The sequence below is a fragment of the Mobula birostris genome, chromosome 5 (genome assembly GCF_030028105.1).
Source record: "Mobula birostris isolate sMobBir1 chromosome 5, sMobBir1.hap1, whole genome shotgun sequence".
Taxonomy (NCBI): Eukaryota; Metazoa; Chordata; class Chondrichthyes; order Myliobatiformes; family Myliobatidae; genus Mobula; species Mobula birostris.
In genome coordinates, this window is record NC_092374.1 from 173209766 (window position 1) to 173234977 (window position 25212).

General features: G+C 43.6%; 1 protein-coding gene across 6 annotated transcripts in view; it reads left to right on the top strand.

Moving 5' to 3' along the window:
* The window catches only part of LOC140198052 (rho guanine nucleotide exchange factor 7-like), an 81112-nt gene extending 60292 nt beyond the window's left edge, over nt 1–20820 (top strand). For 3 of the 6 annotated variants that reach the window (XM_072258903.1, XM_072258905.1, XM_072258906.1), the window contains 3 exons: nt 17297–17396; nt 18317–18371; nt 19764–20820. In XM_072258903.1, the coding sequence (XP_072115004.1) occupies nt 17297–17396; nt 18317–18371; nt 19764–19886 (278 nt within the window). In that variant the 3' untranslated portion in view covers nt 19887–20820. Of the gene's footprint in view, nt 1–1985; nt 3328–3358; nt 3533–4369; nt 4374–17296; nt 17397–18316; nt 18372–19763 lie in introns of those variants that run through there. The other 3 variants (XM_072258909.1, XM_072258908.1, XM_072258907.1) reach the window with 3 other exon arrangements.
* Nucleotides 20821–25212: the final 4392 nt, after the last annotated feature.

Sequence of the window (25212 nt, forward strand, 5' to 3'; positions counted from 1 at the left end):
ATTATGCATATATAGGTGTATAGATGAAGTTCCCAAACTTATTCAAGCTCAGGTGGCAAGAGTTACAATCTTACGATGGTATGTAAGAAAGTTCAGTTCAATCCTCAGGTTAATTAATGCGAGATATTTGTAATCCAAAGGCGAGTGTTGTGAGAAGGCAATTACGTCGATATTCCACAGATTCCACGACAGCAATACAAAATAACAATAGCAGTAGGTTTTATCTCTGAAGTTGTTCCACTCCACACACGAAGCATCATCAACAGTAGCTTATCGCAAAGGGAACCACCACCCAGGCCAGGGTCGACACACCGGTAGGTTCCACACGGTAACCCCAAACACACAACGTGATAACCACGTATCCACTTCCATGACATACAAAATAACTCCAACAGTGATTTGCCTTTCTCAGTGAACTACCACACCCAGACAATGGGTAAACACACACGTATTCACAAAGGTTTTCCCCTCACCAGAGAACCCACTCCTGTGGATTAACTATGTGACAATCACACTTTCGTATTCGAATGGAATGAAACTCACCCTTACAGGCTACTTGGAGAGAGTCCAAACAGTAATCTTTGTCACTAGGTTTCTTTCTGTTTCAAACCTTCCTCTCCCCTCCTCTCTGCCAACTTCTTCTAGATGCAATACTTTGTGAGAGTTGTTTATCAATACTCTGGATCGATCTCAACTCACCCCTTTTGGGCTACTGGAAGTTTAAACCAGTGACCCCACTCACTGGTGTCTTTCATTGATCGAAACCATCTCGACTGAATTGTGTGTGTCTGTAAGAGGATTATTTGACCTTGCTTATTCAAAACAAGCCACGAGAAACCATAAACATTCATTGTCCATCAAACAACTCCACCTCTCTCACCATAGTAACCAAGCAATTTTGTAGTCAGTAGAAATCCAACAGTGTCCCAAAGGTCAGTCTCATTCTCTCGGCGTTTTAAAGTGAAAGTCCACAGAAAAAATGAAGCCTAGGGGGTTTATAACACACCCAAGAAGCTTGATGTAAGTACGGCTTACTCGATAGGCACTCTGCACACTTATTTAACAGCATCTCGCAATCCTGTATGCTGTTCCAGCTGCAAGAAAGAGGGCAGTGGGACACACAAGGGCCCAACTACCTGAGCTTCCCTTATAATTCACATACCACTCTGACTGAGAAATATAGGTACATGCCGCTCTTTTGTCGGATTTGATCTAAATCATGATATCCATTCCCAATAATGCTGTAGGAGTGCCATCAATGGTTCAATGTACCAGCTCCCTGTCATCTTCTCAATGTCCACTCTGCCTCTGTTACTCACGTCCTACCAATGAGTCATTCAAACTGTGGTCTTCAATTGGTCCGTGCTGTGGGCCCCCAGATGCTCCTGCCCCTTTAACTGCACTTGCTCAGTAAACCTGGGGCTACCTGCTGGTTCCCGTCACTCCTATCATGTCACTTTGAGTGAAATTAACTTTTCGAAGTCAATGGCAAAGTGAAATCCTTAATTATGCAGGATATCGATGTGGTGCCTGTTGAGGAACATACAAGGGGTGATTGATAAGTTTGTGGCCTGAGGTAGAAGGAGTCAATTTCAGAAAACCTAGCATATTTAGTTTTCCTACATTTACACACTTAGTCCAGCGGTTGTGGAGCATACGGATCCCTTCTTTGTAGAAGTCGGCGTCTTGGACCTGCAGAAAGTGGTCCACAGCAGGGGTGATTGATAAGTTCGTGGCCTAAGGTAGAAGCAGATGAGTTATTAACTTAAAACTTACTGCGTTTTCACTCAGAGTTGAACTGCACGTGCATGTAACAAGAGCTGTATAACTCATCTCCTTCTACCCAAGGCCACGAACGTATCAATCACCCCTGCTGTGGATTACCTGGAGGTCCAAGACACTCTTGTTACATGCACATGCAGTTCAGCTCTTTGAGTGATAATGCAGAAAGTCTGAAGTTAATAACTCATCTCCTTCTACCTTAGGCCACAAACTGATCAATCACCCCTGCTGTGGACCACTTCTACAAAGAAGGGATCTGTATGCTCCACGACCGCTGGACTAAGTGTGTACATGTAGGAGGGGACTACATTGAAAAATAAATGTGCTACGTTTTCGAAAATTGTCTCCTTCTACCTTAGGCCACGAACTTATCAATCACCTCGTAAATTGAGCAGAGGGTTTAATGTCAGATTTGCTTTTTGTAAACTCTGCTTACTATAATCAGTGTTTTATCTATTGATGTCCTTACTAATACTCATTTCCCATCAGCTTCACAAACCACTGACCTACGAACCTAGAGTGGTTGCTTCAGTCCATGGACCTGAAGCACAGCATCAACTTTCTTCTATTTCCTTGACATTACTTAGACTTGTGCTGACCTCTGTGTTTGTGTTAGCGTGGTGCTCTGTGAGCTAATGTGGGAATCATATGGAGAATGTTTGGTTTGTAAGGAAGAAATTTGCTGGCTCCAAGTTCCCACCACGAGTCAGGGCTGGGGGAGACTGCACTGCTGGGGGTGAAGGCTGGCTGCATCACAGTTTGCTACGGAAACACCAATGCCCTTCAATAGAAAATCCTGCATAAAGTAGTGGATGTGGTTCAGTCCATCACTAAGCATATCTACACGGAGCGTTATTGTAGGAAAGCAACATTTATCATCAGGGACACCCACCACCCAGCTCAGGCTCTCTTCTTGCTGCTGCCATCAGAAAGAAGGTACAGGAACCTTAGGACCTGCAGCACCAGGTTCAGGAAGCGTTATTATCCCTCAGCCATCAGTCTCTTGAACCAAAGATGATAACTTCACTTAACTTTTCTTGACCCATCACTAGAATGTTCCCCCAACCTCTGGACTCATTTTCAAGGACTCTTCATTTCATGTTCTCGATATTTATTGCTTCTTTATTTATTATTTTTATTTCCTCCTTTTTGTATTGTTTGTTGTCTTTTGCACACTGGTTGTTTGCCCAGTTGGTGCAGCCTTTCATTGATTCTGTTATGGTTATTGGATTTATTGAGTATGCCTGCAAGAAAATGAATCTTAGGTTTTTGTATGGTGACATATATGTACTTTGCTAATAAATTTACTTTTAACTTTTGAGGCCTCTAACCTGTAGTTATTTAATGCTCTCCAATTTATCAAAGGCCTTTTATAATCATCGCATAATCTCAATTCTGAATCTAACCTTGCTGGTGAAGCTGAACCTTAGTCACTGCCTAACACTGTGTTTTCTCTCCTTGTCTTCACTCCACTTTTGCTTTAATTTCACCTTTGGATTGGTTCCTTTGTTTCTCCATTGCCCTGACCCCTCCCCTGCCCTCATATGTACCTGTCATTTCCTACAAACCACCCTAGCATGGCAGGGGACTGACTTGATGCACAATCATGTCCTGAGTGACGATGACCTGTCAAGCCTGGACTCGGCTCGCCGCAGCAGCCTCTCCCGCCTCGAACCTGCTGACCTGTCCGAGGATTCTGATTATGACAGTATATGGCTGGCCCACAGTTACCGAACGGTCTCAACCTCTCGTAAAAGCTGCTGTTCGTATATTTCTCACCAGAACTAAGAGCTCCAGTTTGTAAGAGTTGCTTGTATAAATTTGGCTGTTTTATGTTTCCCTACTGTACTGTACCAAAATGTTAATGTGTCAAAGCCAGGTACTTTGGCTGTTCTATCCAAGGCTCCTGTTTCTCATCTCCCTGTCCTTGGTGCTAATGAGTCAGGCAGTATAGGAGCACTCACTCTGTGGTTAGCAGACCTCAACACAGGGTGCTGACAGAGCTGGGGCTGCAATTGACTTCATTACCTTGACCCAGGGGCAGTTCACTGACCAGAGTCCTGCTGGTTATGGGTAGCCACCAACCTTCCTGTGGTGTGGTTTCTGGATGGGAGTTGGAGGGGAGTTCATGTTCAGATAGCCGGTTGATAGAATGCTGCTTTGTGTGACTCAGTCATCCATACAGCAGGTGCTGCAGGGTGAATGTTGGTCCTTGGTGACTGAATGCCAGAGAGGAACATAAGTTCTGCTGCTGGATGGGGTATAGAGCTCACAGAAACAAGTATTTGAATTTAGAGGCTCAGTAGAACCAGAATTATTGAGTTCAATTGCGGTCTTGGCATGTGCCAAACTTGGCAGATACCTAGCAGGTCCAAGATGATATTCATTGCATTCTTTTGCATCTGTTCTGTTGGCTGTTTTCATTTGACGTTGTGCTTTCTGCTCTTGTTGATAGTCAGTTATGTCTCATCAGAATAGTCAGTTATGTCTCATCAAAAATATTTTGGCAGTAGTTGTGTTTTGATTGAGTGGTTGCTTTATACTGTTTAATGTTTAAAAATCAGATGTGCAGGGTCATTGAGCAGAGGGTGGTAGTGTGGAGTCCTGGGGTAAAGTAAAACTTAGCTTGTCTGGAGTGTAAGATACGAGAAGCTCTCAATAAAATGTTTGACCATGAAACACTTGAAGTACCGGCTAAATTCTGTGACCTTGCACTTCAGTGCAGGGCTTCATTTGCACTTAGAAGCAGAGATTGACCTGGAATTGTTTCCCTGTCAGAATTATGCAAGGGTGATGAAGCCCAGTGCTTGGTGTAGAGATGAATGTCAAGGGTCTGAGATTCTTTTGGGAGCTGAGATTTGTACAGGGAGACGACCACAGCAAGCCATGTGCATCAAAGGAACAGCATTTGCAATACTGTCTTAAATATTGCCACACCACCTAGTGTGCTTCATAGTGAAAGGACTCTGGCTGCAGCTTGGAGAGGGTAAACAGAAGCCTTGGGAGTGATGGTGTAACACTTCAGACTGAAGCTGTTTGGGTAATGACTGTGGGAGGAAGGGTTAAGCACTTGTGTATTGAGGCTGCTTTTTGATGGTGTTCTTGGGTGGAATTGACCTCTCAGGGAAGCACTAAGTTCTGCTTGCAGTTCCAGCAGATCTGTGGTGAAAGCTGATCTATTTCAACTTGACATTTGCCAATGTCGATCTAAATTTGTTACCGACAAGGTCAGCATCAACCTTCTGTGAGGCAGTGGTGGTGAGGATTCTCCTTGACCAGCTGTGGCTGTGGTGCCAGAGAGGTGGTTTCACAATTTGGACCCAACGCTTAAATTTCCAAATCAGGATGTTGTGCAGTGTGAAGAGGGCAGCACTCCTATGTAGCTGAAGCCCTTTGTCTGAGCAGGAGGTATTGCAGGTTTGGAAGGTGCTGTTGGGAGTAGCCTAGGCAAGTACATGGGCTGTATTTGGTCAATGGTGGTGCTCAGAAATGTGTATGGTCTTCTATTCCCCTAGGCTGCTTGCCTGTGGTACTTCTAAGACCAGCAAATGCAGTTGCTTTATGGAAAGTTCAGCTGCGCTGTTCATGCTCAGATATTGCCCTCTTCTGTCTATTAAGTCTGAGGCCCAGTGGTGAAGATGGTGGGAGTGATTTCTTGTTTCAACCTGCGTGCTGCGGTGATTTGTTTCAGGGACATTAGTTTAGGCTGAGCAACAAGTATTTTCTTCCTTGGTTGGAAATGGGAAGTGGGGGACTACCTGCCATTCCTGCTGGGAGGGGCTTTCACTTGGTATAACACAGAGAAGTTTCTCATTGGGATGTACTGCTTGCCCAGCACCTCCCAGTCCTGGCAATATCCTCAGTATGGACTTGTTCCCCACTAGCTGTGGCTGGATGTAAGGTGGTCCAGTCTATGAGGCAGGATCTGGATGTTTGTGTGGATGTGAGGCAGGGTCTTGCTGTGGGGTGGGGTAGAGTCTGGCTCAAGTGTGGGTAAGTTGTGGATGTTGATGTGTGGGTGGCTGTGCACCTTTTACTGTTTTCAAATGGCCCAGTGCTCTTCACATCAATGATTTTGTCTGATCAAGTCGTAAAGCCAGATATTAGTGTAGATAACAAAAAAGACAGACAGAAACATTCATAGACAGAACCCCAGAATTTATTGCAGACCATTGAATGATTGGCTGCCAGTGGTGGACAGTGCAGTACAGGGATGATAAATGGGCTGGAATTGGAGGAGTGTAGCACTCAGATGTGTTAGTGAATAGAAGATATTAACATCCAGACTGGTCACCAGGGTCTGAAACAGGAACCGCAATGCAGGAAATAGTTGACAGGCCAAGGCACATCAGTGGAAGGGGACCCTTTCCTGCTTCTGATAGAGGGCCTTTGACCCTAACACTGTCTATGTTTCTCTTCCCACAGACGCTGCAGGACCTGCTAAGTGTTTCCAGCATTTGCTTGTTTTATACTTCCAGCATTTGCTTGTTTTATACTTCCAGCATCAGCAGATTTTTTTGTTGATTGTCACCAAGCTGATGGGGAGAATTGGGACAGTGTTGGGGCAGCAGTGCTTCCAGAGGCTGTGTGGTCTTTAGAACCATGCCCTTTCCCTCAGTTGAAGTAATTAAAGACTTGTTTTGCCATAATTGTAGCTGTAGTTTGTAACTTACTGTGGGTTTCTATGTGAAGTACCTCTAAGTTTTCAGTGAGTTTGTAACATGCCCCATTGTTGAAAATTGATTTTCCTATTATTTTGTATTTTACATAAACCAATTGAGTCTTTCAGATTTTCAAAATAAAAGCTGCATTTCAATTATACAGCATAGTTTTAACTATTAAATTTTATACCATGTTGAGCATTAACAGTGTTTGTGAAAGCAAAAGGCAAATTAACTTCATCAATTTGTCAGCCACATCTATTTATTATAAAGTTAGATTTCAAACACAAAGTCTAGCTTTGAATTTAAGCTGTGATTTCTGATTTATTTAATAGATATAATATATCACTCTATATCGGAGTAGCCAAACATTGTAATTTATTATTTGACAGCAGAATTTAAATAACTTGAAATACTTCACTGTTTTCATTTACGCCAGATACTTGATGAAAGGTTGTGTTTGATTGGCATTGATATTGTGTGGTGTTTTTGTAAATTGGTTCATAGTAATTATTCAGGTCACTGTTTCACAATGTGTAATCTGTTTTTAGAAGGTTAAACTCTGCAGTGATCACTGAATATTATTCACTGTTTATCACACCTAGTCAGGATTTCAGCAATTACTATGTGGGCACCTCCAGTTCAATGTGATTGTTTTAGTTCTGGGTCAAACATGGCGCTAGTTTTAATTCTGTGATTGATATCAATGTTCTGCATCTGTGGCACATGCAACAAGTTTCATAGCCTCACCCAGGAGCTGAGGATCAGGCTTTCACTGGGGCTTGGGTAATGTTAGCGATCCTCCTGGAAGCTCTTCAGTGAACCAGCTGAAAAATTTATAACCCTCTCTCCGTCTGCAGTGATTGTTTCCTGAATTCAATCCACAACCTGCTCTGATGGAGCTTGGATTTATAGCTGTTACCTGGAACAGAGCATGGCACGATGGTGGCAGCTGTCATATCGATTTCTGCCTGATTTCTCAGCATGCTCTTCATTTACACACTAAATGTGGTCTTGGCTGATGACTTCCAGCAGGGTCTAGCATCTCTGAGTTTGGGGTTAAGGGTGATGTTTGAATCTACAATCGCAACGATTTCCTCAGATCACAGATCCATGGTGTTCTGATTCGCTCTCTATTTGATCACTCAGCTGCAGTTGTCAGCAGGTGTATCTTCTGTAAAACTGGCCCCTGAGCAAGTTCTGGTGGCTCCAGATCCTGATTTTCTGATTTGGCATCTATCCTCTACTGAGATAGGCTGCCACTTAGAGAAAGGTGAAATGGTAAGGGAAGAGGGTAATAAGTTGCCTTGGATTGGAGGCTACAGACTGGGGCTAACAGGTTGCATGTGTCCATAGAACTCCAGTTTGGGCACTTCTGGTTGTTAGGTGTGTATAAGAATACTGTTTGTGCTGTATTCATCATTATCTGGTATAATGAACAATGCTGCTGGAATGTCCAATTTCTCCAAATTGAACCTTCCTACATTGTATAAAATAAGATGGTTTCAGGCCATTGATTGGATTCTAGTTATACCAGCAACCTGTAATTTCTGGTTAACTGGAGCGTGATAGTATTTAAAAAATGTGAGTGAATGATTTATCATAACACATAGGAAGGCTCCTTGTATAATGAGGTGGGGTGGAGACAACTTGTATGTATAGGGTAGCACTTAACCAAACACAACTCAGTGTGTCCTGTTGTACACTCGGTAGCTTCTGTGCTGTGCAGTTCTGTTTCAGTAATAGCTAATTGTTTGCAAAAAAAAAAAAGCAGTTTCAAGAATTAAGGCCTTTAAATAAACAATCTTTTGTATATTTGAGTGTTGCATTTGTACAGTGTATGACTGTCTCTTGTGATCTGCATTTATCCAACTCAAGTGTTTGTTTTTTAAAGTAATTCACTTCCATTGTAAAATACAGTTGAAAATAAAATGTCTTTATTATAGTGTTGTTTTGTATTATATGTTGAACTTTGCAAAGCTGAGATTAATTGATATTATGGCCTGATGAAAGGGCATTGCTGGTGATGGTGTAGGAACAGAAATGGACTGTATGGATCATTGTCTATGCTGTGTTCAGCAAAGTGAGCCAAGAAATCTTTTTACCTTGCAATCTGAACCCTAGTCATTCTCACAGGTAGATCACTGGTCATTAGCTCCTAGATTATTCTAATAAAACTGACAGCAGTTGTAATGGATATTGATGTTTGATACTTTACTGAATTTATAATCCCATAGTGCCATCTGTTTTCAGATTCAAACTTTTATTCAAGTGACATGAAGCAATGGCCATTTGTGATTAATGTAATCCAGCCCCATGTCTTCATCTGTCCAGATAAATCAACTAATTTATAAAGTATTACAATGATAGTATTCAGGAGCAAAATTGCCTGCTGTTTCTTCTTGACTTTCCTGGGAGAGAGCAAACAATGCTTTATCTGAAAAAACTCAGCAATGTTTCATTCCAGGCTGTTCTCTTCTCCAACCTGAGGGAAGGATCTTGCACAGATTTTGAACAGCGTCCTATTGAAGACTGAAGTGGGATATAAAGTGGGTTTCTGACTGGGCAGCTTCCAGCTCCAACCTCACTGTTGTTGCAACAGGAACCTGGAACTATAAACCCTGCTTAAAGCAGCTTGTGCTGAGATTGGATTTAAGTTGCTCTATACACATTGAGCCCAACGTTGTCCTCGTGCTGTGGGGTAGATTGGGAGCAGATGATTGTTATATCATACTGGTGCATTCTTCAAAAAGGTTTCGATAGTTTCCTCACTGAGAATTCCCACGGATTTTTATTTGGAAGTGGTGATGAGGGGCTGCCCAGAATTCCTGAATTCCAGGTGTGTAATGTCCAGGTGTCATTTTGGACTGGTTTGAACTGGTCTTTATCATTTGGTGTGAACAATTGTGCCTCTGGGCAGAGGTACACTGGTCACCCTGAATGCACCTTTTTGTAATGTCAGTGAAGTTAGCTTACACACTCGAGCTTAGTGTCTGTTTTGCCCGCTGTTTAATTCTACAAGAAGACAGTGACAGAGGAGCTTTGAAGGCAGTCGGCAGCAGGACTGACACTTTATTAGGTGAACCTTACTGGTACTAGGTAGGACTATACTGCTGTAGCCCATCCACATCAAGGTTTGCCACGTTGTGCATTTTGAGATGTTCTTCTGCACACCACTGTTGTAACATATGGTAATTTGAGTTACTGTCACCTTCCTGTCAGCTTGAACCAGTCTGGCCATTCTCCTCTGACCTCTGTCATTCACAAGGTGCTTCTGCCCACAGAACTGCTGCTAACTGGATGCTTTTTTTTGTACCATTCTCCGTAACCTCCAGAAACTGTTGTGCATGAAAGTCCCAGGAGGTCAACACTTTCTGAGACACTCAAACCACCCCGTCTGGCACTAACAATCATTCCACAGTCAAAGTCACGTGGATCTAATTTCTTCCCCATGCTGAAGTTTGATCTGAGCAACAACTGAACCTCTTGACCATGTCTGTGATGCTTTTATGCATTGAGTTGCTGCCACATGATCGGCTGATTAGATATTAACACTAACAATCAGGTGTAGCTAATGAAGTAGCCACTGAATGTAAGTTCAGAACAGTGGGCTTGTCTGCCGGGGAAGTGCACAACTACTGTCACTACAGCAAAAGACACCCCTCTATGATGAGCAGCAGAAGCCCCTCTACTCTAGGGGTGGTGGTTGCTAGACAGTTAGTGTAACCCTTTACTATGCTAGTGATCGGGTTCAATTTCTCCACTGACTGTAAGGGGTTTGTACGTCCTCCCCATGAATGTGTGGGTTTCCTCCAAGTGCTCTGGTTTCCTCCCAGATTCCACAGATGTATAAGTTAGGGTTAGTAAGTTGTTGGCATGTGTGTTAGCATCAGCAGCATGGCAGCACTTGCAGGCTGCCCCCAGCACATCCTCAGATTGTGATGGTCATTGATGTGAACGACGCATTTCACTGCGTGTTTTGATGTATATATGATAAGTAAAGCTTAACTTCAGTCTGCTTGGATCTGGCACATTGGACCACAGTATCTAACCCAGTCTTACTGAAGCGGTATGGTCTCAGCATGTGGCGCTTAGCATCCCGAATGACTGTAGCATTCAAGAGGCTAACTGTGTTTAGGTGAGTTGCCATAGTCACTCTGTCCCCTCCAAATGAGCAACTTGTAGAGGTTGCACCTGTTGTAAATGAGAGGCCATCAACACCAGTTAGTGCTGTCTGTCCCATTCCATCTGAACACAGTATTAAATGATCTCGAAGGACATCAGCCTGCAATGGTTACGTACGATTCTGTCTCCACAGATGCCGCCTGGTTTGCTGGGCATTTCCTGTTTTATTCCAGATTTACTGCATCTTGTTTGAATGATACCTTCCTCTTCATTATGCTATTTATTTATACAATTTATTTCCTTCAACCACACACACCCACTCAGGAGGTTGAGGAGTGCCTGCCATTAGGAGTAGAAACATCTACATGGAAGATGTGCCCACTCTAGTATTCGGCAGATCACTTGTTTTTTTTTTGAGGAACTGATTATACTGCATAGGTGAAATAATTTTACAGGCTGTTGATTTCAATTTAAAACTGTTGTACCTTTCCATATGGAGTGTTGGTAAGTTCCCCCTCATGTTCCCCTTCAGCATTTCACCTTTCACCATTAACCCATGACCTCTAGTTCTAGTCTCACCCAACCTCAGTGGAAAAGCATGGCTACATTTCCCTGTCAATACCTTCATAACTTTGCATACCTCTTTCAAATCTCCCTCATTCTCTTGCGCTGCGAGGAATAAAGTACTAACCTATTCAATCTTTCCCTGTAACTTGGGTCCACAAGCGTTGGCAACATTTTATAAATTTCTCTGTAATCTTTCAATCTTATTGACATCTTTCCTGCCGGTTGGTGAACTAGACTCCATACAGTACTCCAAACTAGGCCTCATCAACATCTTATACAGCATCTACATAACATCCCAACTTCTGTACTCAGTACTTTGGCTTATAAAGGCCAATGTGCCTAAAGCTCTGTTTATGCCCGTAGCTTGGGGGGGGGGGGGTCGGTGCTGGGCCCCCAGCTGTTTACCACTTACATTGATGATTCGAAGAGGGGAGTGAGTGTAGCGTAGCAAAATTTGCTGATAACACTGAACTGAGTGAAAAAGAGGATGTGGAGAGTCTGCAGAGGGATATAGATAGGTTAAGTGAGTGGGCCAAGATCTGGCAGATGGAATACAACACTGGTAAATGCAAGATCATCCACGTTGGAAGGAATAATAGAAGAGCAGATTATTATTTAAATGGTGAAAGATTGCAGCATGCTGTTGTGCAGAGGGACTTGGGAGTGCTTGTTCATGAATCGCAAAAAGTTGGCTTGCAGGTACAACGGGTTATTAAGAAGGCAAACGGAATGTTGGCCTTCATTTCTAGAGGGATTGAATTCAAGAGCAGGGAGGTCATGCTGCAACTATACAGGGTACTGTTGAGGACGCACCTGGAGTAGTGTGTGCAGTTCTGGTCTCCATACATGAGGAAGGATATACTGGCTTTGGAGGCAGTGCAGAGGAGGTTCACCAGGTTGATTCCAGGGATGTAGGGGTTAACCTATGAGGAGAGATTGAGATGCCTGGGACTATACTCTCTGGAATTCAGAAGAATGAGAGGGGATCTTATAAAAACATACAAAATTTTGAAAGGGATAGATAAGATAGAAGTAGGAAAGTTGTTTCTATTGGTAGGTGAGACTAGAGCTAGGGAACATTGCTTCAAGATTCAGGGGAGAAGATTTAGGACGGAGATGAGAAGAAACTGTTTTTCCCAGAGAGTGGTGAATCTGTGGAATTCTCTGCCCAGGGAAGTAGTTGAGGCTTCTTCACTAAATATATTTAAGATACAGTTAGATAGATTTTTACATAATAGAGGAATTAAGGGTTATGGAGAAAAGGCAGTTAGATGGAGCTGAGTTTACGGACAGATTAGCCATGATCTTATTGAATGGTGGGGCAGGCTCGATGGGCCAGATGGCCTACTCCTGCTCCTATTTCTTATGTTCTTATGTACCTGTGATGCCACTTTCTGGGAATTATGGATCTGTATTCCCTGGTCCCTCTGTTCTACTGCAATTTTCAGTGCCTGTGTAAGTCCTACCCTGTTTTGTTCTCCTAAAGTGCAACACCTCACACTTTTCTGCATTTAATTCCAGCTGCCATTTTTTGGCACATTTTTCTTGCTGGTCCAGATCCCAGTACAAGCTTTGATAGCTTTCTTCACTGTCCACTACGCCCTTAATCTTGGTATCATTTGCAAATTTGCTGATGCAGTTTACCACATTATCATCCAGATCGTTGATATAGACAACGGACCCCAGCACTGATCCCTGCAGCACACTGTCAGTCACAAGCCTCCAGTCAGAGAAGCAATCATCTACTACAGGTTTCCCCCGCCATCCAAAGGTAGAGCGTTCCTATGAAACGGTTTGTAAGCCGGAATGTCGTAAAGCGAAGAAGCAATTACCATTTATTTATATGGGAAAATTTTGTGAGCGTTCGCAGACCTAGAAATAACCTACCAAATCATGCCAAATAACACATAAAACCTAAAATAACAGTAACATATAGTAAAAGCAGGAATGACATGATAAACACACAGCCTATATAAAGTAGAAATACTTTTCCACAATCATTGCCTGAACTGTTCTCCGTAGTGAAAATCTCACGCAAGCGCTGTTGGCAAAAACACGGCGCAAGCGCTCTCCAGTAACCTTTAAGCTATGAAGCTGCCAAATCATACCAAATAACACGTAAAAATACACAGCCGATATAAAGTACAAATAATGTATATACAGTGTAGTATCACTTACGGGAATCAGGAAGACAGCTTGCCGAGCACATTGATGGTGGTGTGTTAGGCTGAGTCGTTGGAGGTTGGGTTGATGCAGTGGCCCCCACCCTCCGGGCAGCGAACCGATACCGATCCGCGAAGCGTGCAGGGATACAGTGGTAGCCGGGAGGCATACAGCACATCTTTAAGAAAAAAGCCGAAATAAGCTTGCTAATTAATTACGTGCCAGGCAGCACCTAATTAATTAGCATGTTTATTTTGGCTTTTTTCTTAAAGATGTGCTGTGTGCCTCCCGGCTACCGCTGCATTCTCTGCGAGTCGGTATCTGTCCTCAGCCTGGGGGTTGGGATGGTGGGACGCTGGGATGCCATCTCATCGTTGTCTGTTTCCATTAGGGCAGGCAGGTCATCTTCGATCTCTGCCTGCCTTGATGTCGAAAGTCGAGGTTCGTCGTCTGCTGTGGCTGATGTGGAAGGCTTGCTTGACTGCTGAGCCTCGCGCATTTTTAGATCATACAGTTCTTTGTAAGCACTCAAACCATCTTACAAATATGCCCTAAAGCGACATACCCTTTCAAAATTAAAGTCGTACTTTATCATTACTCATTCGGTTTCGATTGTTATCCTTTCCTCTTCCAATTACATCAGCTCTTCATCTATTAGTTCTTGGTCATGGGATGCCAAAACCTCTTCAACATCATCTTCGTCAACTTCCACAAGCCAAACTCACTTTGTCCTTACTTCGTTCACCACGATCGAAACGCTTAATTATGTCTAGTTTTACGCTAAGTGTAACGCCCTTACGAGCTCTTTCAGGCTTTTCCAATACCTTAGAACTCATCTTGCTAATGGATGCTCACAGGCACGTAATTAAGCAATGCCGGCTAGAATGCCGTTCCGAATCCGGGGGAGGAGCAGCTGCTCGGGGCGCACGCTGCTTTTTTTTTTATCACGTGTTGCTTTTTTCGTGCATTGCCTTTTTTCGTAACAGTGAAAACACCTGTTAGCGAAAACAGAGAACTAATGTAGGTCTTTCGTAACAGTGAGGTTTCGTAAAGTGAATGTTCGAAAAGCGGGGTACACCTGTACCACTTTCTGGCTTCTCCTGTGAAGCCAATGTCTAATCCAATTTACTACCTCATCCTGAATGCCAAGTAAAATTGACATTGCAAACTGCAGTTCATCCACACCCATACTTGCAAAAGGGCTAGACTATATTTTGTGATGCAAAAGTCTGTCTTTCTCACCTGGGCTTTATCAGCACTCAGGGAATTATGAGTTCGGCTCGGATTACTGGGAAAGGAAGCTACTGATCGACACAAGGGTCATCAGTATTGTACGGGACAGCAGAGCTGGCAAGGACACTTTCTCAGTAGAGGGTTTGCAGCTTGGTAATTGTAGAGCTACACACCTCCATACTGAAGGGTCAGGTAGTACCTTTTGCAGGCATGGATTGGACAATCGGGGCTATGACATCCACTTAATTTCTGTCCAGTTACTTTATTGACTGTGGCTCAGTGATTAATATTCTCTCTTGGGGCAGATGGTTTAGGTTTAAGTGGATTCAGACTTGAGCACTTAGCACTCCCGTTGTGAGAGTTGTCAAATCTTATGTTTCTGAAACAAGCCTATCAGCTCACCCTGCCAATACAAGCATTGGGTGCCCACCTACACCAATCCCATGTAGATATGAGAGCCTGCAGATGCTGGAGTCTGGCAAACAAACAATTTGCTGGAAGAACTCCGAGTTGAGCAACATCTGTGGTAGGGAGAGGAATTGTCAACATTGTCAGGTTTCTGATGCAGGGTTTTGACCCAAAACGTCGACAACTCCTTTCCCTCCACAGATGCTGCTCAACTCACTGAGTTTTCCAGCTGATTGTGTGCTTCTACAAGCCCCCTGTAGCACCACTCAGTCCACAGACACTTGTGCCTTGACAATTCAGAGGTTCGTCTAGATGTGAGGGCACCTACCCATTCGGCCAGTGAGCTCCAGATTTCAACCATCCTCATCCCTCTAAACCTGTCCTTTTAGCCCAAACCCTCTGTCCAATGGTAGACACATCTGCCACAGGAAAGTGCCTCCTCCTGTCTGTGCTGATACATAATTTTGTATACCTTATTCACGTTTCACTCATCTTCCTCGGCTCCAACAAAAACAGCACTAGTATCCAGTCTCTCCTCAGTACTGAAGTGCTCTGTACTGGTGAAAAGTCTATGCACGCTCTACGTCCTTTCTATAATGTGGCAACCAGAACTGCACCCATGTGCTCCATGCAATATTGAGTTGTAGCATATCTTCCCTACCCTTGTACCTCAGCTAAAGAAGGCAAGTATTGTGTGAGCCACTTGCACCATTTTCAAACATGGACCATTATGGTACAGGCCACAATATTGTGCTGTGAGGAAAGGTGCTATATAATCCAATGGCTGTTGTGGTGGCTCATGGATACCTGGCCTAGGAAGGGATCCTGATAACTGCTCTGAATTTAAAATGGCAGAACTAAACCCGAAGGTTACCTATCATGGAACATAGTCATAGTCATACTTTATTGATCCCGGGGGAAATTGGTTTTCATTACAGTTGCACCATAAATAATAAATAGTAATAGAAGCATAAATAGTTAAATAGTAATATGTAAATTATGCCAGTAAATTATGAAATAAGTCCAGGACCAGCCTATCGGCTCAGGTTGTCTGACCCTCCAAGGGAGGAGTTGTAAAGTTTGATGGCCACAGGCAGGAATGACTTCCTATGGTGCTCAGTGCTGCATCTCGGTGGAATGAGTCTCTGGCTGAATGTACTCCTGTGCCCACCCAGTACATTATGTAGTGGATGGGAGACATTGTCCAAGATGGCATGCAACTTAGACAGCATCTTCTTTTCAGACACCACCGTCAGAGAGTCCAGTTCCATCCCCACAAATCACTGGCCTTACGAATGAGTTTGTTGATTCTATTGGTGTCTGCTACCCTCAGCCTGCTGTCCCAGCACACAACAGCAAACATGATAGCACTGGCCACCACAGACTCGTAAAACATCCTCAGCATCGTCCGGCAGATGTTAAAGGACCTCAGTCTCCTCAGGAAATAGAGACGGCTCTGACCCTTCTTGTAGACAACCTCAGTTTTCAACGGGGTGGGGGGGTGGTGTCTTTAGGGTTCTGTTACTCATGGGCAACTACCGGGCCCAGTGCAGGGAAGGGGAGCAGATCTAGTCGCTTGGTGAATAGCAATGCTTTGGAGCATTTTACTGAAGCTCAGGCTTGGTCTTGGTGAGGAACTGGTGAGCTGAGCTTGTATCTGCCCTCTTCACACAGTCACAGGAACTGTATGGATCAAGACGACTGGCAGATAGGAGATGTAGCAATGTGAGGCAGGCTTTTTTGTTTTTGTTGATGAGCTTGGCCCTCCTAGTGTGTTTCTTTCTTTTCTTTAAAAAAAAGGCAAATTTATCCAACAATTTTCCTATCTCATTTGGGGAGAATTGGCATTTAGTGTAGTATAACTTCCTTCCAGTAAACTGGTGGTAGAAACCAAAGGGCCCAAGTTGAAAATAGGTGTTACAGTCAGTGAGATACTGACGATGACTGTCTGTGCATGGCCACACCCGACCGCGCATGGACTGACGTGTATGTGCACACAAATGGGCACGTGTGCACTCGCACGCGGATGCATGCAGGTTTTGCATTTGATCACCATTCTGTGGATGCGTTCAGCACCAGCTGAAGCCTGAAAGCACAGTCACTGGACTGTACACTGCACTCGACTGACACACATTCATGCGCAGATTGGAAGACTAATATGCTTTTGCATGTGCCTGAGTTATGGTAGATGTGCACACATTTATACATGCAAAAATGAGCACCTTCACATGTGCTCAGTCTGAATCTGTTATACACATGTATGTGTAACTCCCACCGTTATTGTAATATCAGAGTTGTCTGTGTGTACTTGTCGGTGCCCTGGGATGGGGATTTCAACTTCTAAACCTGTGTTGCAGTGAGCCGTAAAGAATCTGCACCTCAGGTTTTGCTGCCGGAAGAGGAGAAGATGATTGTGGAAGAAACCAACAGCAATGGGCAAACGATCATCGAAGAAAAGTAAGAGGGGTCCATGAGGGATTTGGTTTGGAGTGTGTGAATTATCTAACCCAAGGGAAGTCAGCAGTGGAAAGAACCAGAATCAGATTTATTATCTCTGGCATTTGTCATGACAGTGTTGTGGCAGCAGTACCATGCAATGCACAAAAAAAATTGCTACAAGTTACAACAAGAAGATGGGGAGTCATGGTAGCGTAGTGGTCAGCACAAAGCTTTCCAGTACAGGTTCAATTCCTATCGCTGAATGTAAGTTCTCCCTGTGACTGCAGGTGTTTCTTCCTCCCACAGTCCAAAAATGTACCAGTTGGTAGCTTAATTGGTCATTGTAAATTGATCAGGCTAGGATTAAATTGGAGATTCCTGAGCGGTGTGGCTCGAAGGACCAGAAGGGCCTATTCCACGCTGTATCTCAATAAACAAACAAAAAAAATAAATGGTGCAAAAGGAGCAAGTTAGTGATGTAGTATTCATTGACCATTGAGAAATCTGGTGGAGGGGAAGAAGCTGTAGAAATTTGTTAGTCTTTGGTGACATACCAAATCTCAAACTTCTAATGAAGTAGAGCCGCTGGCCGCTTTCTTTGTAATTGTCTCAATATGTTGGGTTGGGTCCGGGATAGATTTTTAGAGATGTTCAGGAAGTGTGTATCGTGCTCCTTAGCAATGTTTAACAGGCGCAGATCGGCAGGGGATGGAAGGATACAGAAGGTGCAGAAAGAGGGGGTTGGTAAGGACGTGGTGTGCTGTACTGTTCCATGTCCTGAACAGGTGGGGTAGTGGAGTTGGGATGGAGAGTCACTGAATTACGGAGCTGGTTCTGGTAATGGAATGGCTAACCCACTCTCTGCACCATCATTACCCAGGCAAGCAAAATACTGCTTTGATCTAAATCCGTGCCTCCATTTTCTCCTTTCCAAACAGGACCCTTGTGGACACAGTTTATGCATTAAAGGACGAGATGCTTGAACTGAAACAGGTACGTAAGTCTACAATACTGAGCACAAGAGACCACTGGCTGAGACCAAGGAGCATTTAGTTAGAGATATGTGAGGGAGCAGTGGGACAGGGAAGCCATAGTTCTGCTTATAGTTCTTGTTGTGGGGCAACTGTGAGGATCCTGGGAGATGGACAGAGCACTGAGGCAGAACAAATTCACAGAGCAGAGCTCGTGTACACCATGTGAAATGAAATTCCTTGCTTCTTATGCAAGGTTCACATGGTAAAGAGTAAAGATATTACAACAATAAATACAGTGAGCGTAAATAAAGCAAAAGAAAGGTGCAAAGTCATGCAAACTGAGGTAGTGCAAAGACATGCTGACACGATAACAATGGAAGAGGTATGTAGCTTTGAAGGTTTGAGAATGTGGCAGCCCTGTTGGGAAGAGTATGTGAAAGAGGTGACTGATTCAGGAGTCTGACAGTATTATGGAAGAAGGTGTCCTTGAGTCTGGTTATCCAGGCTGTTAAGCACCTGTATCTGCCGGAAGGTAGAAGAGAGGGAAGGGAATGGCTAGGGTGGCAGGCATCCTCGATGCCATGTTAGCCTTCCTGAGCGAGCACACTGTGGGAGGGACGGTGTCGAGGGAGCATCTCGTTTCCAGATAAGAGGATAAATTATGCGCCAGGACTACACTTGGTACGTTTCAGGCATTCTGATTGGCAGAATTTACAGGCGGCACTGATGTTGGAGAGGTAGCTGCAGATTAAAATGCACCCAGTTTCAGTCCATGCGGCTACTGATACTTCTCCCCACCCATGATGTATGTTCAGTGGCATGCAACGCTGGTGAGCTAACCTTGTGGAAGAGTATCTGAGGCCACATCTGGAGCTGTGTGCGCTGTTTAGCTCTCCACACCATAGGAAGGCTGCGATCGTACTGGAGAGGGCGCAAAGCATCCCAGGACATTGTCAGAGGTGGAATATTCTCAGGATCTGAGATTAAAGATGCTGTGTTTGTTTTTCTTGAAACAGAGTGAAAGTATTTAGCTGAAGGTATTAAGTGACCTGGAAGTATTTAGAATCATGCAAGAAGATGGGGGCATGCGGATTTCCCTGACAGGTATCTAAGATATGGGGATAAGTTTAAAATTTAATAAGTACAAGGAAGGTTTTCAACCTTGGGTGGTTCGAATCTGGAATGTGCTGCCTGAGGTGGTAGTGGAGGCAGAGCGCCACAGCATTCAAAAAGCTTAAGTAACTGAGTCGCCAAGGTCATGGACGTTAATGGGATCAGTGTAGATGATGCATGGATGTGATTGGTCAAAGAGCCTGTCTCTGTGCTGTACAAATCTGACTCTGTTTCCTTCAGAGCTTCTGTTCCATCCCTGAATGCAGTCTGACTAATTTTTCATTTGTATCTGGTCTAGGAAAGCAAGAAGATGTGGTGTTCTTTGGAAGAGGAGCAGAGAGCTCGCAAGGAACTGGAGAAGCTCATTAGAAAAGTTCTAAAGAATAGGAACGAATTTTCTTGGGATGAAACTAACTTATAATAATCTATAGCGCCAGAAATGGTCATATCTACCTGGGAATTGGTTCATGTAATTAGCAATCAAGCACTTGACCTATTCCCCTGTCATTGGCCTATCTGGTGTTACAGTACAAACATTGACTGGAGTATTTTAATAATTTAAATATCTTTAGTAGACTGGAGATTGCCTTGTGGAGGTGTCAAGCTTTGAGGCTGAACCCTGCACTTCTGTTACTGCATCAGGTGACTCATGCTCCCAGGATAGAAGCCAGCAGACAGTGGCTTTCTGGCTGATTTGCCCGCTGGGGCTGCCTGCCTGCAGTTAAAGAGAGCCTAGGACAAGAACCTTCGGTGGAGACCAGTCTGCAGGAGTGTGCTCAGAGTGTTTGGAGGTCAGATCCTGACTGCAAGTGGTGCATTGTTTTAACAACTGACATTCCAATGGAACTTCAAACCTGGGCTCATGGGATCTGGGTGATGGTGTTATGCTTTGAAGTTTCCTTTCCCATTCTCAGCTTAGTAATGGTGCAGAGCCCGATTGTGAATCAATTCTGGTATCTGGTAAAAGTAAACTCTGTGCTGGTCACTGTTGGGAGTGAACTGTTAGTTCGCACACTGATTGTGTTGACAGAGGAATGGATCCAGCTTTTTATTTTGTGTTTAATTTTGGAGCTGTCTAACTCTGTAATTCCTGCTTTCCCATGGAATGTGCTGGGAGTTGTGCTGTTACAAAGAGCTCCCCTGGAAGGAACGAGATCAGGAAACACTCAGCTCTCCCGACAAATGAGGTTTTGCCTTGGATATTTTCTGAAATCTGCTCCCTATTGGTATTGAACCACATTGGCTGGATTCGCACTACAATAGCCTCTAAAATATCCCATTTACCAGCTCCTGGTGCCATGGGTGATAATTTACACTAAGACCTAACTGGAAAAATAAAGGTGGTTTTAAGTTTTCTTATGTTGTTTATCCATTTTGGCTGTTTGATCTCCTCAAGTTGCATGTTAAAGCCATTGGTTCTGTGGTTCCACAAATGTGGATGGTGCTTCACACCCACTTGGAGACCAGAGCAAGAGAAGATGGGAGAATTCACAGGATTCATAACCTTGCCCCACCCTGGACTCTGGCAATTTTCACTTCAGTTCCTTAAGGCATTTCTGGACATTGTCTGCCGTACCTAGTCATAGTGTTCCCGGTATTTTCCTCATCACAACAGACGCACCATTCAGCAACGTGCCTTCACAAGGGAGCAGTGCCGGGTGCTTCATTCCGTCCTTGAGCACAACCACTTGGCCTCGGAAGGTGTTGGGATCAGTGTGGGTCACTCCTCTTTCTCAGCCTGTCGTCCTACCCACTTTGTTGCCTAAGATCGGAGGGTCTGCAAGAGTGCCCGCTAACTCTGTTGAACTCTCCACAATTTACCCCTGTTCAGTGCTCAGACCTGACGGGGTGAAGTGGATGGGCCCTTTATTCCAGCAGTACGTCAGGAGTTAAAGTAGTCCTCTAATACAGATTGTATATCCCAGTTTAGCATGCACTTTGTTTCACTGTAAATACCCCATATTGAGACTTGCTCATGAAGGTGCTTCTCAGGGCTGAACCTCTGCCAACTCGCCTGTTGAAAGGATCCCAATTCCAACCAGTGAATAATTCCGAAAGATTAAGTTTTAATATTTCTGATTGAAACCTGATCTTGTGTTTGTTTCAGCCTGCAGTGTAATTCATCTTCCCGTCTGAACCTGCCATAGCCAAGTGTTCATTGTTCCCCTGCTGAGACAACATCTCTCTGCATTTATGCGGGAGTATTTTCGTGTTAAAGCAAGCCACTCCAGCGATTTGGGAAACTCAGTACCTCTGGCTTCCATTAGTAATGAGCACACTCCTTTGTAAATCAGTAAAATGTGTTGTGACTGTGATCAAAGTCACCGGAGAGACACAGAAGCTGGTGATATAGAAGTTTTTATCCATCACTACAAGCAGATGCTCTTCTAGAGACCCTGTAGAGTCTCTCAAACTCAACAGTGCGTCACATTTTTATACCTTTTGAGATCAAAGGTAACAGTAGCTGATTCAAGTAACACACATCAAAATTGCTGGGGAACGGAGCAGGCCAGGCAGCATCTCTCGGAAGAGGTACAGTCAATGTACGGGCCGACACCCTTAGTCCTGACGAAGGGTCTCGGCCTGAAACGTCGACTGTTCCTCTTCCTAGAGATGCTGCCTGGCCTGCTGCGTTCACCAGCAACTTTGATGTGTGTTGCTTGAATTTCCAGCATCTGCACAATTCCTCGTGTTTGAATGGGGTGATTCAATACAGTTTCAAGAGTTACAATGACATTATTTATTTCAATACTAAGTGATACCTTTGAATCTACAGTGGGAAAACAACTCTGACTGTTCAAATACCTCTGCTGCAATAAACTAATTGCAAGCTCCCTGAATTTGTTTACTTAAACCTATAGTTGCCTGGGGGTTTGATGCAGGCCAATTAACATAATCCCATTGTCTTTTTGTTTGGCTAATGCATATGCAGATATACTTTGTTCACCATTTTGCAAACCGTATCTATTAATCTGTGGGCTAGCCTGTGCTTTTTAACTTCAATTTACTGTTTGCAGTTTACAGTAAGAACTGACACCCAGTTCTTGCTTGAATTAATAGCTTCTGTATTGACATAACTCCAGAATACTCCCTTACAAGATGGAAGCAGAGCGAACATCCTGCTTTCCCGCACTGCTGAGCACCTCCTGACTGTGGTATTAGCTCCTTTTCTGTCACCATTTAACTCAATATTCCAGCATTGGGACCCATAGGAAGTGTCTTAAACAGCACTTCACATGAAATCCATTCAGATAGTTCCCACCTCGTCCCCAGCTACGGAAGCCTCATTTTACAGTAGCAAAACTCAGAAATGACTGTTCCCCCGTACTGAGTTGTATAATACTCTGCTATAATATGAATATACAAAATTAGTTCAGTGGAGCCTTATCAAACACTGCTAACACTGACCATAAAAAGGACTAATTGAAGATAAATGGTCATGAACTTAGTCAAGGTGATTAATGGGAAGTTTCTTAAAGGACGTGGAATTTAAGAGGGGGTTAGTATATAAAGTAGGAAAAATGGAGGGCTTTGAGGAGGGAAGGGCTGCATTGATCTTGGAGTAGGTCAAGAGGTAGGCACAACATTGTTGGCCAAAGGGTCTGTACTGTGCTGTAATGTTCTTGTATTCTACGTTAACCCAGCCACAGATTAAACTCTGTCAGCAAGTTAACTCAGAAATAAAAGCCCAACCCAGCGACAAGTTGTGGGTTGTCTGCTACTGCCTGTTTAACCCAATGATGACTGTGCAGTCAGGCAGTAAATCACAGCTGTAACTTTACATGGGTAGATCCCTCAGACAGAAATGAGGTACCAGCCAGGTTTGTTTCGGTAATTGGACCATGGTAGTGTTGCAGTTAGTGCATCATTTTGTAGCGGGTGATCACCTATCGTGGCTCAATTCCCGCTGCTGCCTGTAAGGAGTTTGTACGTTCTCCTCGAGACTGCCTGGGTTTCCTCTTACATTCCAAACACCTGCCGTTAGGGTCAGTGAGCTGCGGGCATGCTGTGCTGCTGCTGGAAGTGTAGCAACACTTGTGGGCTGCCAGCACAATCCTCGCTGATTTGATTTGACACAAAAAGACTCATTTCACTGTAAGTATAGATGTACATGTGACAAAGCTGATCTTTAATCATGGATGTGGGGAAAACTTCGAATGCCATGGGACTGAAAAAAAACTTTCAGATGTGTGGTTCACAAACATTAAATTGTGGTAACAATTTGCCTGCCAGACTCCCAGCTAAAACTGGTTAACTGATTTTACTCTGAGATGATTCAAATCCTCTTGTATCTGGAACTTAAATCTGGATTCCACCAAGGTGCAGTGTGTCCAAGCACATCAGAGTGTCGACAAAGTAACTGGTGAGACGAGGGCAAAAATAAAACTTTATATTTAAAGAATATAATACTTAACAATTTATTTTTGGTTCAGGGAGTTAGCTCAATGGTGACTCTAATCTGGTTGGTGAAGTTTTTTTTGTCATTTTGGAAGTTCTTTTAACGTTATGGGCTAATGCATACCTCTCTCTAGAACATCTTAAAATGAGGTTAGATCAAAATGGTAATTAACAGTTTAACTTATTACTGTTGGTAAGGCAGAACAGATAATGTATTGCCGAGATCACTGAGGATAGTCTTTTTCCCCAGAGTGAAAATGTTAAATACTGCAGGATATAGGTTTAAGAAGAGAAGGAAAAGAATTTTTACACAGTGTGGTGCATGCCTGGAACAGTGGGGACAGACACGATCATGGCATTTAAGAGGCAGGTCATCACACAGAATAGTGAGCATAGAACTTACCGGTTCTTCAGCCCACAATGTTGTGTGAACCTTCCCTACCACGTCACCCTCCACTTTCATCCCTCTACCTGTCTTAAGATGCTCTTATCATCACCACCCCTGCCAGTGTTTTTAATGTACTTACCACTCTCTGTGTAAAAACCTACTTCTGCCATACTCTCCATGCTTTCCTTCAACTTATAAAAGTATACCGTCTCACTTTAGCCACTGCCACCCTGGAGAAAGGTGCTGGCTGTTCACTCTATTAATTCCTCTTGTCACCTTATACACCTTTATCAAGTCTCCTGATCCTCATTTGCTCCAAAGAGGAAAGCCCTAGCTCACTCAGCCTTTCCTCATAAGACACATTTCCTAATCCGGGCAGCATCCCAGAAAATCTCACCTTCACTCTTTCTATAAGGAAGGCTTCTCCAGATGCTTGGAAATCATGCCTAAGAATCCTCTCCAATAGTTTGATCTGTTGGTCCATAATTCCCAGGCTTATTCCTATTATCTTTCTTGAATAAAGGGATAACTTATGCCACCTTCCAATCTTTCCACCTATCATTTCTAACGATCAGATTGGTTTTGTTAAAAATCGATATTCTCATTTTAATATTTGTCAGTTATTAAATGTTATTTATTCTCCTAAGGAGATATCAGAGTGTGTGATATGCTTAGACGCTGAGAAGGCTTTTGATCGGGTTGAATGACATTTATTTAAAATCTTAGAAAAATTTAATTTTGGGTCCAACTTTATTCAATGGATTAAATTACTTTATCCCCTTTTGCTCAGGTTCTTATTAATTCTCAGAATTCTAAGCCATTTAAACTTCAACGTGGAACCAGACAAGGCGCCCTTTGAGTCCTTTGCTTTTTGACCTGGATTTAGAACCTTTAGCTATTGCGTTTCGAGAATCTAATGATATCACTGGTATTTTACGAAAGGGTACTATCCACAAAGTTT